The sequence below is a fragment of the Rhinolophus sinicus genome, linkage group LG07 (assembly GCF_036562045.2).
Source record: "Rhinolophus sinicus isolate RSC01 linkage group LG07, ASM3656204v1, whole genome shotgun sequence".
NCBI classification, from domain to species: Eukaryota; Metazoa; Chordata; class Mammalia; order Chiroptera; family Rhinolophidae; genus Rhinolophus; species Rhinolophus sinicus.
This window is the reverse complement of record NC_133757.1, coordinates 93,108,780-93,127,232: the sequence shown is the minus strand read 5'-3', so window position 1 is coordinate 93,127,232 and position 18,453 is coordinate 93,108,780. Positions and strand designations below refer to the sequence as shown.

At 32.7% G+C, this 18,453-nt stretch overlaps 1 protein-coding gene across 9 annotated transcripts in view; it reads left to right on the top strand.

Annotated features, from left to right (window-relative positions):
• Positions 1–18,453, top strand: part of NEK1 (NIMA related kinase 1) — a 129,215-nt gene that overhangs the window by 15,071 nt on the left and 95,691 nt on the right. For 8 of the 9 annotated variants that reach the window (XM_074338302.1, XM_074338303.1, XM_074338306.1 and 5 more), the window contains 7 exons: positions 2,520–2,603; positions 5,385–5,452; positions 5,573–5,659; positions 8,527–8,581; positions 10,667–10,867; positions 15,246–15,306; positions 18,147–18,298. In XM_074338302.1, the coding sequence (XP_074194403.1) occupies positions 2,520–2,603; positions 5,385–5,452; positions 5,573–5,659; positions 8,527–8,581; positions 10,667–10,867; positions 15,246–15,306; positions 18,147–18,298 (708 nt within the window). The remainder of the gene's footprint in view (positions 1–2,519; positions 2,604–5,384; positions 5,453–5,572; positions 5,660–8,526; positions 8,582–10,666; positions 10,868–15,245; positions 15,307–18,146; positions 18,299–18,453) is intronic. The other variant, XM_074338305.1, reaches the window with a different exon arrangement.

The following is an 18,453-nucleotide window of genomic DNA, read 5'->3' as shown; positions in this document are numbered from 1 at the left end:
GGGAGTCGAACCAGCAACCCTGTGGTTGAGAACCCAGTGGCCCATGTGGGGATCGAACCGGCAGCCTTTGGAGTTAGGAGCACGGAGCTCCAACCGCCTGAGCCATAGGGTTGGCCCTCCAGAGCTAAATTTTGATGGAAGGTATAAACAAAGCCAAGGAAGGCACAGATTTAGCTCTGGAATCACATCTGTCCAACTTTATCACCTCCAGGCTGAGATGGCTCTCCTTCACTGTGCTTCTTCAATACTCTGGTTTACTTTCTCATCTCCCTCAATAGTCTTTGTTAGGGTTTGGCAAACAGTGACCTATAGGCCAAAGTCGGTCCACTGTCTGTGTTGGTGAACAAAGTTTTATTAAAATACAGTTATGCTTATTTGCATATAATCTATGGCTGCTTTTACACTACAGTGGCAGAGTAGAGACAGAGGCCATATTGCCTTCAAAGCCCAAAATATTTACTGTCTGGCCCTTTACAGAATAAATTTGCTGACCTCCGGTCTGAGTTCTTTTCTTTTTTTGTTGATTCCTGTACCTATCTATCCAGGTACATCATTGCTGCCGAATACTTTTTTGTCAAATTATAAAGGAGTATAGGTATGGGAAATATGGTAATGAAAAGCCCTATCTGTAAAATGAGGCATAGGTGATGTGTAGATGTGTTCCAGTTCTATTGGCAGAGCGCATACCAATAAGACTCAACTGGCCTTAATTTTTGTCTTATTTTTGTACCTATTGCTGATCCCTCCCTGGATGAATTAATTGCTCTCTTAGTGTATATAACACAGTTATAAAACCTGTGCATTTTATTGTAGGTATTTGTTTATAAACATATTTCTACCACCATATGAACTCCTTAAAGTCAAGAAAACTATTTCATTTTTGTACTCATAGTGCCTTATGTGAATATTGTTAAGAAAATAAATTTTTAAATATTAATTTTAGCTTATTTTAATGTAATATTTGTTCTTTAAAAAAATACTGAAGAGCTAAGAGTAAAAAGTAAAGCTTGTTACTTTCATTCTGTTTTCTGAAAAAAATTTTTCCCTAAGGTAAACACTGTTAACTGATTGGTAACTATCTTATGCTTCCTTCCTTTATTCTGCCTTTCCTTCTTATACCACTCAGGTATGTAATATACACAATCATAGACTTAAAAAAATTAGGAGTATGCTATGCATACTATTTTGCAACTTTATTTTTTTCACTTAACAGTGTACATAGAAGTACTTCATTCTTTTTGGTGACACACAGTATTTGTAGTACATTAATATCACAATATATTTAACCAGGCCCCTTGATGGACATTTAGGTTGTTTATAATGTTTTGCTCTAACAGTGCTGGGGAAAGCATCCATGTACACATCTTTTTGTATTTGTGATACTATATCTGTAGGATAAATTTGAAATTGCAGTTCTTTCAAATGGTGTGTCAATTTAAAACTTTTACATACTTTGCAAAATGACTATAATTAACTTTCCCATAAGTAGGGTATGCAAAGACTTATTTCCCCACATTCTGACCAACATTATGTATTGTTTTATTTTTGACACGTTAAAATGGTATCTTGTTTTAATTATTATTATTTTTTAAATTTGGAGGTAGATTAGTATTTTGTATATGTGTTTATTGGCTTTTTCCCCCCAATGTCATTTGCCTTTCCAGTCATTTGTCCACTTATTTTGGCTGGTAGTATTTTTCTCAGTGATTTGGAAGAACTTTGACAAAGTAATCAATCAATTATGTTGCAGATACGTTCTCAAATTATTTTTAAACTTGATTATATATGTTTTGCCATGCAGATGCTTTAATTTTATAGTCTCAACTTTGTCAGTGTTGTTTCTTGTGACTTGTGGGTTTTGTGTCATGTTTTGAAAGTCCTGCATTAATCAAAGATTATAGAAAATTAACCTATGTTTTCTTTTATCATTGTATAGTTTAATTTTTATGTTTCAAAATACCATCTACATGGAATTCTTTTGGTATTAGGTCTGAGGAAGAAATTAAGACTTTTTACTTTCAGGTGGCCAATTCCAGAGTGTGTTTATGTGTGGTAAATGTGGGGAGAGAAAAAGACTCAGATGTCATTTACATTTCCTGCGTGATTTTCTTTTTCTCTCATGATTTTTATTTATGTTAAAAAAAAAGCATTATTGAAAAAAGATGCATTAATAAACAAAGTCACCCCCCATAATACGATCATAAAATATAAATTATTTCCATTTTCACTCTTCTCTGGAAATTTCTTTTCATATTTATTCTGATTTATAATAAATGCTTCAATAGCAGTCTCTTACATTTTAAAGTTAGTATGTGCCCTGCACGTAGTATGTCACTTGGCTTGAATATCTATGTGATGTTGGTGACTACAAATTAAAAATAAATTGTAGCCTAAATTTTTTTAAAGGATTGAGTTCCCCTCAACCCCAAATATTTCTGAATCCTTTTAGTGCTCAGGGAAAGAGTGCTATGAAATGTAAATTTAAAAAAAAATGACAGATCTGATTTTTCCCTCCCTAGATTTTGGACTGGTTTGTACAGATATGTTTGGCCCTGAAACATGTACATGATAGAAAAATTCTTCATCGAGACATAAAATCACAGGTATGTTTGTTCTGTTACTGACAACTTCTAAATGGATATGGACATGGAACTAGCATTGTCTTGGGCCAGAATGTTTGAACACGGTCCAATCTGCATCAGATTGTTTTCTCGCTTCACTGCTCCCCATTCACTCTAATCCCAGAAGTCTTCATCAGCATCTCTCATTCCATCTCCTGCCTACGTCTTATGTCTTTTTCTTTTTTGGTTTACTTTCTCATTATAACAGAAAAATATCAAAAAACTGCAGTGTGGAAAGTGTACTTTTTGAGATTTTGCCTGTCTGAAGATGACTTTATTCCATTCTCTTACTTTATGAAAATTTGGATTATAAATTTCTAGGTTGGAAATAGTTTCCCTACAGAATTTTGAAGATATTGCTCATTTGTCTCTTCTTGGCTTCTAGTGTTGCTGTTTAGGAATTTAAAGCCATTATTATTTCTTAGCCTTGTTTCTTCTCTCTGGTGGAAGATTTTCGGATATTCTCTCTATCTTCATTGTTCTGAAATTGCGGTGTTATGCATTGGTGAGGTTCAGTTTTTACTCATTATGCTGTGTACTTTTGATCTGAGAATGTGTATTTACTCAGGAAATGTTTTGGAAAATGTTTGGCTATATTTTTTTCATACATTATTTTTTTATCACTGTCTTCATGGTTGTCTTCTGGATTTTTTCTAGACATAACGATGGAACTTCTTCATCTATCCCCTCAAGTATTGTATTTGTTTCATATTTTATTTATTTGTCTGTTACATTCTAGGTGAATTCTTCAGTCTGCCTTCCAGTTAACTGAATCCCTTTTTAATTTTGTGTAAATTAGTGCTTATGTCATCTATTTTTTATTATAATGATTTGTTTTTTCCCTTCAAGGTTTTTAAATGGATTTTCACGTTTATTCTTATTTCTTATTAATATGTTACATTTTAGGCTAATTAAATTTTAGGCACTTTTTTTAGGAAACTTCTTGTTTCATAATGTCTTGTTCTTTTTAAATGGATATTTATTACCTTAATTTATTCTGCAATTTCTAAACGTCTGTACTTTAAACTTTTTATTGAACAGTTTTATAAAATTAATTCTACCTGGAATGAATTTTTGTTCTGATGATTTTTTGGACTAGTTTTCTTTGCTTTATATTTCTTTGTTGTTTGATTTATCCCTACAGCTCAGTCATATTTGCATAGAGGTTTCATAGTTGCCTCACTTAGGATCTCTCAATTCCCAGAGTGGGGAACACAGAGGAAGTTCGCTTTCTTGTGTCAAGGCAGAGGGTGTCTTCTCACCTCAGGCCTGCAGCTTCTTACATAGCCTTAGTCCCAGGATGAGTAGTGGGAAGAAGAGGAACTGTGGTGGGAGTTCCACACCCATTTTCCTGTCCCTGAACCCCTGTCAGCTAATCCCATTTCACCCCCTTTTACTACATCCCCGTCAACCCCACTTTGTGTCATCTTCTGCTGTGAGCATGTGCCTGATTTAAGTGTCCTGACTCATATGGAGTTTAATTCATGTTATTCCACAAACTCCTGGCTTCACTGTTTGATAGTATTGGATGTGTGTATTTATAAATGCAAAATAATTGGTTTTGGAAATTAAATACATTTTTAAACTATCATGCTGTTTCAATTTTTATTTCTTTTTATTTTTTGGATGGCACCCAGAAATCTTCACTTTTTAAAAAAATTATTACTGAAGTGTAATTGTCATATAACATTCTGTTAGTGTCAGGTGATTTGATATATACATGAAATCACCACAATAAGTCTAGTTATCATCTGTCACCATACAAAGTTATTACAATATTACTATGTGCCCTATGCTGTATGTTAAATCCCATGTCTTACTTATTTTGAAACACTAAGTTTGTACTTCTTAATCTCTTTCACCTACTTTACCTGCCCCTCAACCCCTCCCCTCATTATTGGAAAACTTTAAGATTAATATGTTACATTTTAGGCTAATTAAATTTTTAGGCACTTTTTTTTTTTTGACGTAGGGGAAGGTCTGCATTCATTTTTTTAAAGCTTTATTGAGATATATTTTACATACCATAAAGTCCATCCTTTGAAAGTATAAGGTTCAGTCACTTTTATTATATTCACAGACTTGTGAAACCTTCATCCTCTCTAATTCTGAATATCTTTTCACTCTAGAAACAAACCTTGTACCTATTAGCGGTCATTCCCCATTCCCCCTTCACCTAGTTCTTGGAAACCACTAATCTACTTTTTGTCTCTATGGATTTGCCTATTCTGAACATGTTATATAAATGGAATCATATAATATGTGTCTTTGTCTGTTTTAAAATTGATTTGTCTTTGTTGTTGTTGAGTTGAAAGAATTCTTTATTCTGGATACAGATTCTTTATCAGATATAGGATTTGCAAATGTTTTCTCCTGTTCAGTGCATTGTCTATTCACTTTCTTGATTGTGTCCTTTGATGCTCAGTAGTTTTTAATTTTGATGAAATCCAATTTATCTGTTTTTTCTGCTTTGCTTACGCTTTTGGTATCATATCTAAGAAATCGATGCCTAACCAATGACATGAAGATTTACTTCTGTATTTTCCTCTAGGAATTTTATAGTTTTAGTTCTTAATATTTAGGTCTACAATCCATTTTGAGTTAATTTTTGTGTAAGATGTGAGATAGAGGTTTACATTCATTCTTTTGCATGTGGATATCCAGTTATTCCCAGCAATTTTTAAGACTGGATTTATTTTTATGAAAAAAGTTGTTGACTCAGAACTGAACTGTAATATTCTGATTTTTTTTTCTCTTTTACAGAACATATTTTTAACCAAAAATGGGACAGTACAACTTGGAGATTTTGGAATTGCTAGAGTTCTTAATAGGTAACGTAGCAGTTTGAAACTGTTTTGATATGTTTCAGTGAAATTTTAATTCATGATATGTATGTGATAATTTATATCTATAAGTATCTTAAGCTTATCCAGTAATTCTTTTTTTTCTAGTACTGTAGAACTAGCTCGGACTTGCATAGGGACCCCATACTACTTGTCACCTGAAATTTGTGAAAACAAACCCTACAATAATAAGAGGTATTTAAAATGATATTTGTTACATATATATTTCCTTTAAATCTTTCTATTATACTACATTTATTAGCAGTCAGAATATTATTCTAAAATTGGTAATATAAATATGTAAACATATATATACACACACATTTTTTAAATATATGATGAGAGGAATTGTAAAGAAACTATTTCACTATCTTGCTAAAGGAACTATAAAATGAATCACTATTATTAAATTATATTTGGAAATAGACTGCTTTCTTTGGTCTTTCTCTTTGTAATAGTGACTTCCATTGAATTACAATAGTTAATAGTTATTGAACATTATCTCTATGCATCACACTGTTAACTCTTAATCTTCACAGTAACCTTGTGCATTGTATGTATTAATCATGTGCATTAATCATTGCTCCTTTCTTTGTAAGAAAATCAAATGCGTAGAAGTAAAGTTACTTCTCTGGAACAAAGAAATTGTTCCAGGCATCTGGTTTCCAATCCCAAATTTTTAATTACTGAGCTGTATTGTGGTTACCAAATTGTATGTAGGTGGGAAGAGGAATTCTGCCACTGAATTCCAATTGCCCTTTATTTTCTCCCATTCTTTCTAATAGAAAAATCTCAACCAGAAAACATTGGTCTTAATTTTGCCAAGTGCTCATAGAAGGTAAAGAAAGAAATTGGTAGCTGGCAGTAATGCATGTATTAGGGATTGCTATCTGTCTCTTTGCCTCCACCCCACTCCCTTTTTCTTTTTTCTTGAGGATGAGGAGGAAGCTGTATTTCAAACTTCAGCGATAAAGGCTGAGAACATCATTCTAGCAATGTATTTGTAAAATCAATTTCTATTACAATGATCAGTCTAGTCTATGGAATGTATTATTAGTGCATATTCTAAAAGATAACAGCATTTTCTTTGAGCTAAAGTCATTTTACATTTTAATGTTACTTCTGTGTCTTGTGACTAAGTCAACTGTAAAAAAAAATCAGTCTTTAGGTTAGGGATGAGTTTAATCATCCTTTAAAGAGTTTTATATTAAATCAGTTTTGTGGGAAAAATGCTTTAAAACGTAATGGCTGAACATCAGCAATTAGACTTCGAAATTCATGTTTTTCTAAGTGTATTTCTAAGTGTATTTAAAAAAAATTAATAGAATCATTAGCTTGATGTTTTTGTTTATACTGTTTGATGTGTAACATGTACAAATTACTAAAAAGCTTAATTATGTTTACATTCTTTTCCAGCTGAATCTTGAAATTGAACAGAGTTTTGGGATTACAAATTTTTTCTTTTTTAAACATTTTTTAATTTTTCAATTTTAGTTAACATACAATATTATATTAGTTTCAGGTGTACAATATAATGATTAGATTATTTATGTAACTTATATGACGTGACTTCCCCCATAAATCTAGTACCCACCTGACAGTATATGTAGTTTTTACAATATTATTGATTTTGTTGCCTGTGCTATACTTCACATACCCATAACTATTTTTTAACTACCAATTTGTGCTTCTTAATCCCTTCCTCTTTTTAACCACTTCCACAGTCCCCCTCCTATTTGCCAGCCATCAAATTGTTCCCTGTATCTATGAGTTTGCTTTGTTTGTTTATTTTGTTTTTCAGATTCCACATATAAGTGAAATCATACAGTATTTGTCTTTCTCTGTCTGACTTATTTTACTTAGCAAAATACCTTTTAGGTCCAAAGAAACCCAAAACACTAATTCGAAAAGACATATGCATCCTATGTTCATTGAAGCATTATTTATAATAGTCAAGATAGGGAAGCAACCTAAGTGCCCATCAATGAATGAATGAATGGGTAGAGAAGAAGTGATACTGTACTAGTATATATGTGTGTGTATATATACAGACATATTCATACACACACATACACACAGAAGGTGCCAAAAAATGTATACGCATTTTAAGAAAGGGAAAAAAAATGTATTAAAATTGTAATCATATATACCAGTAATAAAAGATGACTACAAGTCATGTTTGACTTCTGCAATTATAGGAGGTGATCAAAGTGGTTACCATCAGTGTCCAGACACTTCTGATGTCGGCGAACTACTGCTTGAGCAACATTGACCAAAGTGTCCATTTGTATGCATTTTTTTGGTACCCCCGGTATATATACAGTGGAATATTACTCAGACATAAAAAAGAATGAAATCTTGCCATCTGCAACAACATGGATAACATTAGGATTTCAATAATTGGTTTTATTCTTTTCCAATTAGCTCAACTTTCAGGAGCAATGTTTTTTGCTTTTGCTGACTTCTAAGGACCACTATAACTATGAACTACGAGTTTTTATTTCCTTTTAAAAATTGAGGTAGTTTTTTTATTATAAAAAAATCTATCTACTTTAAAATAAAAGAGCTATATAAAGAAGGTAGGTTAACTAAGTCTTTAAATTAGAATAAGATAAATTGTATTTATTCTTACGTAATGTTTCAGTTGACCATCACAAGTTTATTTGAGATATAATTTTAGTAAATTAATATTTTCTTCATGTTTATTAAAGCAGTATTTAGTACTGATATTTTTTAAAAATGTGATGTTTTGCAAATAATTGAATAAAGCAGTTTGACTTTTGTGAAATAAAACTACTTAATGGAATATCCATGAAATTTACTGATTTTGTTTTTTAAATATTACATTTCTTTAACGAGATTAAAATAATTGCTTGGGCAACCATTATTTTTGTAACCTGAGATAACTGCTTTTGTCATTTGGTTATGGTTGAAATTTTAAGTTTTAAAGGACATGTTTTTAGAACATTTTTGCAAAGAATTTTCATGCTAATATTGTTTCCTTTAAATGAAAAAAAAAATCTGATACTTACAAAACTTTTTTTTATTTTTCTCTTTTCTAGTGACATTTGGGCTCTAGGATGTGTCCTTTATGAGATGTGCACACTTAAACATGCAGTAAGTAGAAGTTTCTGAAATATTTTTAAAATTACGTCAAAAAGTGACTATAATTTTCTGTTTTTAAAAAACCACCTGCCATCTTTCAGATGACCTCTTGTACTAGAAATCTTCTCTGTCAGTTTGTAAATTTCTCATCTTCTGAGAAGTATAAATTTAAATTGATTTTCCCTTAATATATATGCATGTTATATATTTTTTATAATACATGTATCATCCTTTTTTTCAGAAAATTATTTCTAAAGACAAATAAACTTGCTATCTTTTAAATGTTAAATTATATATGAATTTGATATTTTGGCTTAACAAATTTTATTAGTTTCATTTTAGCAATTTTTCTCAAATTATTTGAGTTTGGAATTAAAATTATCTAAGGAATTTTTTCCAACATATTTAGCAAGGGATTTTCTCAATTTAAATACTCTTTAATTCAGGGTTTTTAAAATTTTCACTTTTGAGAGTCTTTTGAGATGACACATAACAAACACACCCAAAGGGGAAGTTCTTGTCCTACATAGGTTGAATGTTATTCACTTTTCATTTCAGAATTTGCTTTTAAAAAATTCTTCCCCCGTTGATTAAACAGTAGTGTATTTTCATTACAGAAAACTTAAGAAAATACATAAAAATGTAAAGAAATGAATAAATATCAAAAGCAGTTCTTTCAACCAGTAATGACTACTTGTAATATTTTGTCATTTCCTTCTAGGCTTTCTTCTAGAATAATTTATAAAATGAGATTTGTTTTTGTTTTTTCCCCTCAAAAGTTTAATTATGTTACAAGCAGTTTTATAGCTGGTTTTTCAATTGCCTGATATTATTTGTGGAGTATTTTTCTTTGTTGTATTTTTTTCATGTTTGCATAGTCTCCTACTATATTGCCTTAGATTTTATTTTCCTTTCTTCAGGAGAAAAAGTATAAACTGCCAAAGTAAGGTGGAATAGTTGTTATCAGATCTGTATTTGAAGGAATTGGTCAATTTTTCTGTGACACACAGTCATTTTAGGTCTAAATCAGTGTATTTTTAAAAAACTCTTTTCATCTACATTTAACTGTCAATATCACTTCTGTATTTTGGAAGTGGACATGAAATTAAGTAATTCACTTAACGTTTATTTATGAAGAGTTTGTCAGTTGAGAGAGAAATGAAAATTCTTTGTAATAAAGGAATAGAGTAACGTGTTTTTCTGCATTTAGAATTCCTTCTTAGGTACATAGATATTTCTAGACAATTGAATTGTATTCAAATTTAATGAACTGAATGACATACTTTAAATGTGCTAGGATAAGTCAACATTTAACAGAAGTCTTTTTTAATTGGTATAAACACCAATGCCTAATGTATACCAAAACTTAATGTGCATATTAAGAACATATTGATAATGTACAACTGTTCTATACTATGTTAGCTGAGATGTCAAAGCTTAATTTTACTCTCAAAATGAAATCTTTAGATTTTAAACTGCCCATGTCTGGTTTTTGTTGTTTTTATTTCAGTTAGAGTTTATATTGTATTTAATCCTAAAATATATAGTATTCCCATTGATATGACTTATATTCCCATTTGGAGTGCTTGCCACATTGATTCCATGGCTTTTGGGAGCATCACACACTTAAAAATAATAATAATGAGCAATGTTTAAAAGGAAAGTAATTAGTATATATATTTATTATATTTTCCCCCAACACTTTTAGTTCTGTAATTTCCTGTTCTAGTTACTACAATGGGCACAGGAAGGCAGGTCTTAAATGAAGATCACCAGGTTGGTTGGTTCTACCATCTTGATTATGGTTATGTTTTTATAAAATCTTTAATTAATACCTTTATCTCATCTTTTACTCTTAAATAAGTAAAAGTTTTATAGCAAGTTATAACATACTAGTAGGACTAATATTCTCTTTTAAATAGGTTTGTAAATAACCAAGTGAATGCTGCTCTAGAGAACATATGCTGATTAAAATATTTGGAAGAGGGTTATAGTTCTGTTCTATATTGATAGGTAAAGAACTGTTTCTCATTGTTGATATTCCCATTTTCAGTTAATGTATGTTTTATGTATGTTGATTTATTTTCTGGATTTTAGTTTGAAGCTGGCAATATGAAAAACCTGGTACTGAAGATAATATCGGGATCTTTTCCACCCGTGTCTTTGCATTATTCTTATGATCTCCGCAGTTTGCTCTCTCAGTTATTTAAAAGAAATCCTAGGGATAGACCATCAGTCAACTCCATATTGGAGAAAGGTTTTATAGCCAAACGCATTGAAAAGTTTCTCTCACCTCAGGTATGATTTTTTTTCTTTAGAATTAAAATTGAACAGTAGGGTTATGGTGCTTAAGTAGGACATGGCCTTATCTGTTTTGAAGAGACTTAGTGTTTTCAAACTACCCTGGAATCACCTTCCTTTCCATTCTTGTATAACTCTTCCCCTTCCTATTTGCTTTCCAGTTGTGAATCTGTAGGCGGGAAAACATTCCTTTCATGTCTCCTCTTAACGCATAATCCTTAACTTCTGACATTCTGATCACCAAATGTATGGTAGTTTTTCCTCACAGCAGGAAGTTCTGTGATACCAGCAGGGTGTCCTCCAGTCCCATTGAGTTTTGACACTGTGTCTGGAGGTAGCATCAGATCCTTCAGTCATACAAGACTGCCCCCACTATAGAAGCCATCGCAAGTCCAGGTTGTCACTTGTGCTTCGGACCAACCAGCTGTAAATCGGAGGGTCCCACAACCTCCTTGGGTTCAATGAATTTCCTACAGCAGCTCACAGAACTCAGAGAAACATTCACTCACGTTTGCCAGTTTGTTATAAGGGATACAGATGAAGAGGTGCACAGGGCAAGGGTTGGAAGGGTCCTGCGTGCAGGAGCTTCTGTCCCTGTGGAACCAGGGTGCACCACCCTCCTGGCATGTTTACCAACCGGGTAGCACTCCAAACCCAGTCTTTTTGGGTTTTTCTTGGAGGTTTCATTACGGAGACACAGTTTATTAAATCTTTGGTCCTTAGTGATTGATTCAGCCTCCAACCCCTTTCCTCCCCGGAGGGGAGGGGAGTGGGACTAAAAGTTCCAACCCTCTAATCACGGGTGGTTTCTATGGCAACCAGCCTCCATCATAGGGGCACTCCAAAAGTCACTTCACTGATAGAAATTCAGGTGTGGTTGAAAGGAGCTTGTTATAAATAACAGAAGACACTTTTATCCTCTTAACAGTTAGGAAATTCCAAGGTTTTGGGAACTGTGTGCCAGGAATTTGATGATCAAAGATAAATTTCTTATTATAAATCACAATAGCACGGAATCATTCCTCTGTCTCTTGGGTTTCTTTTGTAATTTTTTATTGTGGTAAAATAAATGTAACATAAAATCTATTATCAGAACTATTTTTAAGTGGACAGTTCAGTGGTAATAAATAGGTTCATAATGCTATGCAACCATTATTACCATCCAGCTCCATAACCTTTCATCTTGTGGAGCAGACTCTCTACCCATTAACTAATAGCTACCCATTCTCCACACACACCCCCAGTCCCTGCCAACCACCTTCTACTTTCTGTCTTCTTAGGTTTCCAACTGTAAAATTATTAAACATTTCTGTGAACAATGGGATTATAAATATTTCTCTATCATGAAGTTGTTAAGAGAGTTAAAAGTGATAAGGGATGTAAAATACTTATTAATATCTAGCACATAAGTGTTCAGTATATTCAATATATGTTAAATATTATCAGCATTACTATATTCTAATATAATTTATATTTAGATTATATTCTATTTGATAGAAAATGATTAGAAACCATTGTTGTGTGGGCATTGATTTATATGTATGTGTAATAAATGGTTGACTCAGTGTTTTTTCCTGTAGTACTTGCATGTAGGTGCATAATAAGTTTAAAGTTGAATTGAATTTTAATTTGACAGAACTTGTAAAATATCTATATCGAAACAGTTAGCATAAGTTATTGACTAAATAACGATCACCTGAAACTGGAATTACTTTACATTACGTACATTACATGTTTTGTGTGGTCTCTGTTAATTTAACTGATCACTATTAAACTCTTCTGTAATCAGCTATCTAGAAAAATCATGGTGTTATTACTTCTATATGCTTATGAGAGGAGAGGGACCTGTCGTTTGTCTTCTGGCTTAACAGAGCCTCTGTGTGAACAAATACTCTTCAAAAAACAGAGATGTGGATTTAGCTATTAATACCATGAGACCACATTAGTAAGCAAAAAAGCCAATTAAAAGTTAGAGGTTAAAATTTACTTGTATAGGACATAGCAACAATCTCTGAAATGTCGGTGTCTTATAAGACTCCTTTGTTGTAAATAACATTTTCGAGGACAGTTTTGTGGTGCAATCTCTATTGTATTGGGGCAGCTACTAAAGAAGAAAGAATGACTTCATTTAATCTTGCTGAGATTTCTTTTCCCCCATACTAGCAGTTAGAACATACAGTCTCAAGACTGAAGCACTGGAATTTGACTAGCCAGCAATGAAGAAAATAGTCAAGCCTGATATATTCAGAACATATAATATGGAAAGAAAAAAGGGCCGACTCTCATTATTAACACATGAAGTATTTGACCTTACATGTTGAGTCCACACATAGCCCCTCGTTGCTATCTAGGCACCACTTAGATTTCATTCTTCACGAAAACCTTTATCTTTTCTTCTTAAGATGTATTTATACAGTCATGTGCCGCTTAACAATGGGAGTATGTTCTGAGAAATTCATTGTTAGGTGATTTGGTCATTGTGTGCACCATAGCCTGTGCTCTTACACCAACCTGGTTGGTACAGCCTGCTACACACCCAGGCTACGGGGTAGATCACTGTCATGTGTGGATATGCGTATGACATACACCAAAACAGAAACATAATGTGACTCATGACTGTATCATTTGTTCAGTATTCTAGTGAGAAAGTTTGTGATACATTTTTTAAGCCTTTAACTTTGAAACAATTTATGAGTTTTACTGCAACATACAGACTATTTTCAGTATCACTATAATATTCTGTACAGTTGATTTTTTTTTTATTCCCTTAATTCACAATGTAATGCTGTCAGCCAAGGTTAATAGGGCCTAGTTCTCAATCTTGCACACTCTGAAACTTTCTGGATGTGGATTGAATATCACGAATAAGCTCTGATTCATTAAGAATATAGGTGCTGTCCAATAGCACTTTCCATGATGGTGAAGTGTTGTATAGCTGTATTGCCCAGCATTGTAGCCACTAGCCACATGTGGTTATTTATAATACCACTTAAAATGTGGCTGGTGTGACTGAGGAGTTGAATTTTAAATTACATTTATTTAAAAATTTAATCCAAATAGCTACATATGGGTGGCAACTGTATGGGACAGCACCGCATAGGGATTCCAGAATTTTCTTGGATTCTCTATACCCCACCTCTCAATTCATATTTGTATTCACACAGGGGAAAAAGAAAGACTCACATTCAAACAGTGTAAGAAATTCCCTAATATGAAACAAGCTGGAGATCATAAAGTACCCATTTTCTCCTATGAAAAAGAAAGGGAAAAAAATGCAAATGTTCAGAAGAGAAAACATTCACACAGTTACTCTGAATTGCCTGTGAATCTGACTTTCACTTACATCTGTCTTCAGATGCAGTACTTCTCAAACTTTAGCATATGCAAAACTCACTTAGAGGATATTACTGGTTCCCACCACTATAATATGTGTTTGAGTGATTCTGAGGGTGGGCCTGAGAATTTGCACATCTAATGCATTCCTGGTGATGCTGATTCTGCTGGTCTGAGACTTTGAGACCTACTCTAGGAGGATCCTTCATGGGAAAGATGACCCTCTGAGTCATGGTTTTGTGCCTGTTGGAGGTTCTGGTCCACTACCACTGTGGGAGTGTTCTCTCCACCAGGCCTCATTTCTCTTGGAAAAAGAGAAAATTCACTTGCCTTCCCCGCCCAGTAGGGAAAAAAGCAGGCTTACATTGAGTTAAATCTTTGTTGGTATCGTTGTGTTGTACTTAAAGAAGGGAAAAAATGTAAGTAGGAAGAGAAAATTACTTGCAGGAAATACTAATGTTTTTGGCTCCTCAAAATATGTTCATAAATGCTAGGGAGTAAGTCATAGAGTTTTTTTAGTAATAGTAAAAAGAGTTACCTGTCAAGTTATGTGGGAATATGCAAATATTTATCCAAAATATGTTTACAGTTGCATGTTGATAAGCGTGAACACTCATTGGAGATGCTGAGAAGATTCAGAGTTAAGTTGAAATAACTGAGAAGTTAATCTGAGAAAGGGATAATGAAGTGGTTCCTGTCAGTGTTGAAGTAAAAAAGGGATATGGATGCACTTAGACTATTGAGGTGATTCCAGATAGGAGGTAGTTGTGTTAAATTCCCGAGATACGCAGAACAGGCTGCCTTTTGGTGCACTAGGTTAATTTGAGAAGAAAGCTTGTTTGGAGAAGCAATATAAATAAATTGGTAAGATTGGGAGGGAGTTAACATGAGAAGAATTTAGTTAATGGATTATTTGGGTTTAATTAGTATTTATTTGGCAGCATAATTGTGACTAAAAAAGGGGAAAAATGTATTCTGATTAATGGGTGTTTTATTTTGGAAATTTAATCTTTTCTAACTTTTTCCCCCATTTCAATCTAAGCTTATTGCAGAAGAATTTTGTCTAAAAACATTTTCCAAGTTTGGAGCACAGCTTATACCAGGTAAATTAAATTTAATGAATCCTTTCATCTGTTTGCAATAATCATATACTAATTATACAAATTAATGATATCTACGAATTATACTAGAGATATATGTAGTATATAATAAATTGGGGTAATTGTAGATAAATTTAATTCAGAGGAAATGCATATATAAATTATATATGACAACATAAAAAGCTTTCTGATAATAGCAGAATGTCCATTTCTTGTCTGCCTTGTTTAAATGAAATCTGTCTTGAAATCTTCTGTCTTTATCAAATGCTTAGGTGAAATTCTGAGAACATTATCATAGAATGTTATAAAACGTCTTAGTTAATTATACATCTTTATGTACAATATTTTTCTTTGAGACATACTTCATATTCTATAATTAAAAAAAAAATTAATGTGAAGTTAAGTGCCTTACCAAGGATAATTTTCTTTTAAATGTGGCTATCAGCAGTAGAATATTTATAGGATTGTACATGTATGTGCATATATTTGTGTGAGAGGGAAATTACATTCTACATCAAATGATTTCGGAATGAATTTCTAAAATCAGTGGGAGTTATTTAAGATTTCAAGAGTATATTGTTTTTCAAACATAGTGTTTTGCACGTTCTATTTTGAGTTTGACTAAATTAATAAAAATAAATGCCGTATCATTAAACTGAGTCCATATAAGCTGGAAGTAGTGTGGTAGTACATTCTCAGGAAGGCCAGCTATACTTAGCTATGTTAAAGACGCTTAGACTCTCCTCTCAGTGTGCATAGACTATCAGTCCCTGGGAAATCAGTTCACTCTATAAACAAAATTCACAAGAGACAGACACAGGGCAGAAGCCGTATGTCTCTGTTGGCAGTCAAAGTTAAGCCTCATGAAAAGTCAAATGCTTGAAAGCTTCATTGTCACATAGGCCAGAAATACGCCTTGTCAGCACATTCCTTCTACATGGGCAAGCTTGCGTAGGAATTAGAAAGTTATTTTGTTGTAAGAGGAGTGGGACAGATGAAATGTTTAATAGCGTGGAGTTAAAATAGGAGTTGTATTGGTGATGGACCTATAAATATTTTGTGGGCTCCAGCTTCCTATATTAAGCTTCATCCTAATGGTATGGTGATAGCCTTGTCTCTGAGGTAAGGAATGGTCAAAATCAGGTAACTAATTCTCCTTCTCTGGAAAGTGAATGTGAACTAGTCTTATCTGTCTTTTGGGACCATTCGTTTTTATGCTTTTGAGCCTCTTGTCTCTTTTCTGACATACAGTGTTTCTTTGGTTATATTAATACATGTAGCCAGGTTCCAATGTTGTGACTGTTTATATCTGCATTCTGGATTGATCTTACAGTCAAACTCTCAAAGAGAAATTTATTTTTCACATTTCCTAGTTCCTGTAAGTTTACAGTTGGAGTTTGTGTTTGGAAAACCTTACCCTAATGTGCTGTATCTGATATCTTCAACCCAAATTACATATGAATCTAAACTGCCGATCAAATGGATATATTTATTATTATAAGTTTACTAGATTATGTTTATAATATGTGTTCATCATAAAAATTAAAAAGAAAGTACAAATTATCTCAAATCTTAGCATATGCTGTTATGTTTGGTATTTTTTTCCTATGATAACACATGTATAATGATTGAAAATTGGGGTTGTATTATAAACAAAGGTTTGGTTTTTTTTCATTCACAGTATTATATGATGATCATTTTCTAATACAACGAAATATTCTTTGAAGAACTGGGTTTAGTGGTAGTACTTCATTATGAACTACCAGTTAATTTTTTTTCTCCTTTCCCCTCAAAACTAAGAATACTGGTTGGAAGAGATTGATTTAAGTTGGTTTAACACATGATAAAATGTTGAGATAGCAGGCTGGAAGAAGCAGAAAGAAAGCTGCTACTTAGATGGTGGGGCAGTTTGAGCAGGGAGATACCTTAGTAGGTGTGAAAAATAGAGGAAAGGGGATTTTGGTAAGGGTTAATATAGACTATACTCTTTGACCTTTATTATATTTGAGAGGTGTAAATAGCAGACTTTCCCTTTAATTGCTTTACTTTAACTGTTTTTCTTGAATTTATCATTGTGTTAAGACTGAACCTTGTCTAGGCCTCGGTAAGAGTTTAATACAAAATGCTGCAGGGTGTATCCTTGTTTATAAATTTGTGTTTCTCTGATTATTTCTTTAAAATCAGTTCAGAAACATTTTTTTGATATGATTGCTCTTCAGAAAGTTTGACCAATTTATATTCCCACCAGGAGTATATGAAGGTACTCATGTCATGGGATCCTTAGATATAATGATTGTTTTAAAGTGTTTGTTCTTCAATAGGTCTGTAAGTATAGAAATTCAGACTAGATATGAAGAAAATATTAAGTTCATCAGTGATGGAATTAATGTTTAACAGTTCCTGAAGTTTATGTTCTGATTTTGCAAGTAATTTCTAAAACAGTGAATGGTTTGTTTAAAATTTATTTTTAATAGCCGTATTGAAATGTTATTCACATACCATTAAATTCACCCATTTAAAGTCTACAATTCCATGCTTTCAAGTATAGTTACAGATATGTGCAATCATCACCCACAGTCAGTTTTAGGGATATGCTTTTTTATTATGAGAAATTTCAACAGCTTACAGGAGTGTGGCTTTTGCTTCTTTCAAGAAGTGGCTTTAGTGTAAAATAGTTATAATGAAGGCATTGACATGTGCTAAGGAGTAAATAATATGTTTAACAAAAGGTTTCAATGCTGTCAACAATTATGAAAATGAAAAAGTGCTATCATGAAGAATTTGTAAATTAAAGCTTTACCATAAAGAACTCTGGAAAAAATCCTCTGTATCTTTTCATGTAGCTAAAAGACCAGCCTCAGGACAAAGCTTGGCTTCTGTTGCGTCTGCTCAGAAAATCACCAAGCCTGCTGCTAAATACGGAGTGCCTTTAACATATAAGAAATACGGAGATAAAAAATTACATGAAAAGAAACCACACCAAAAACATAAACAGGTATGATTATGTTACAAACTGTGTTATTAATAACAAATTCAGTTTGACCTTATTTTGTTGCAACTTAGTTCAGTTATCTTGGTATTCATGGGGTTGTTTTTATTTAGTTACTAAAGAACAGGGCTGTTCTGTGCTTCATCAGCCTTTTAAAACTA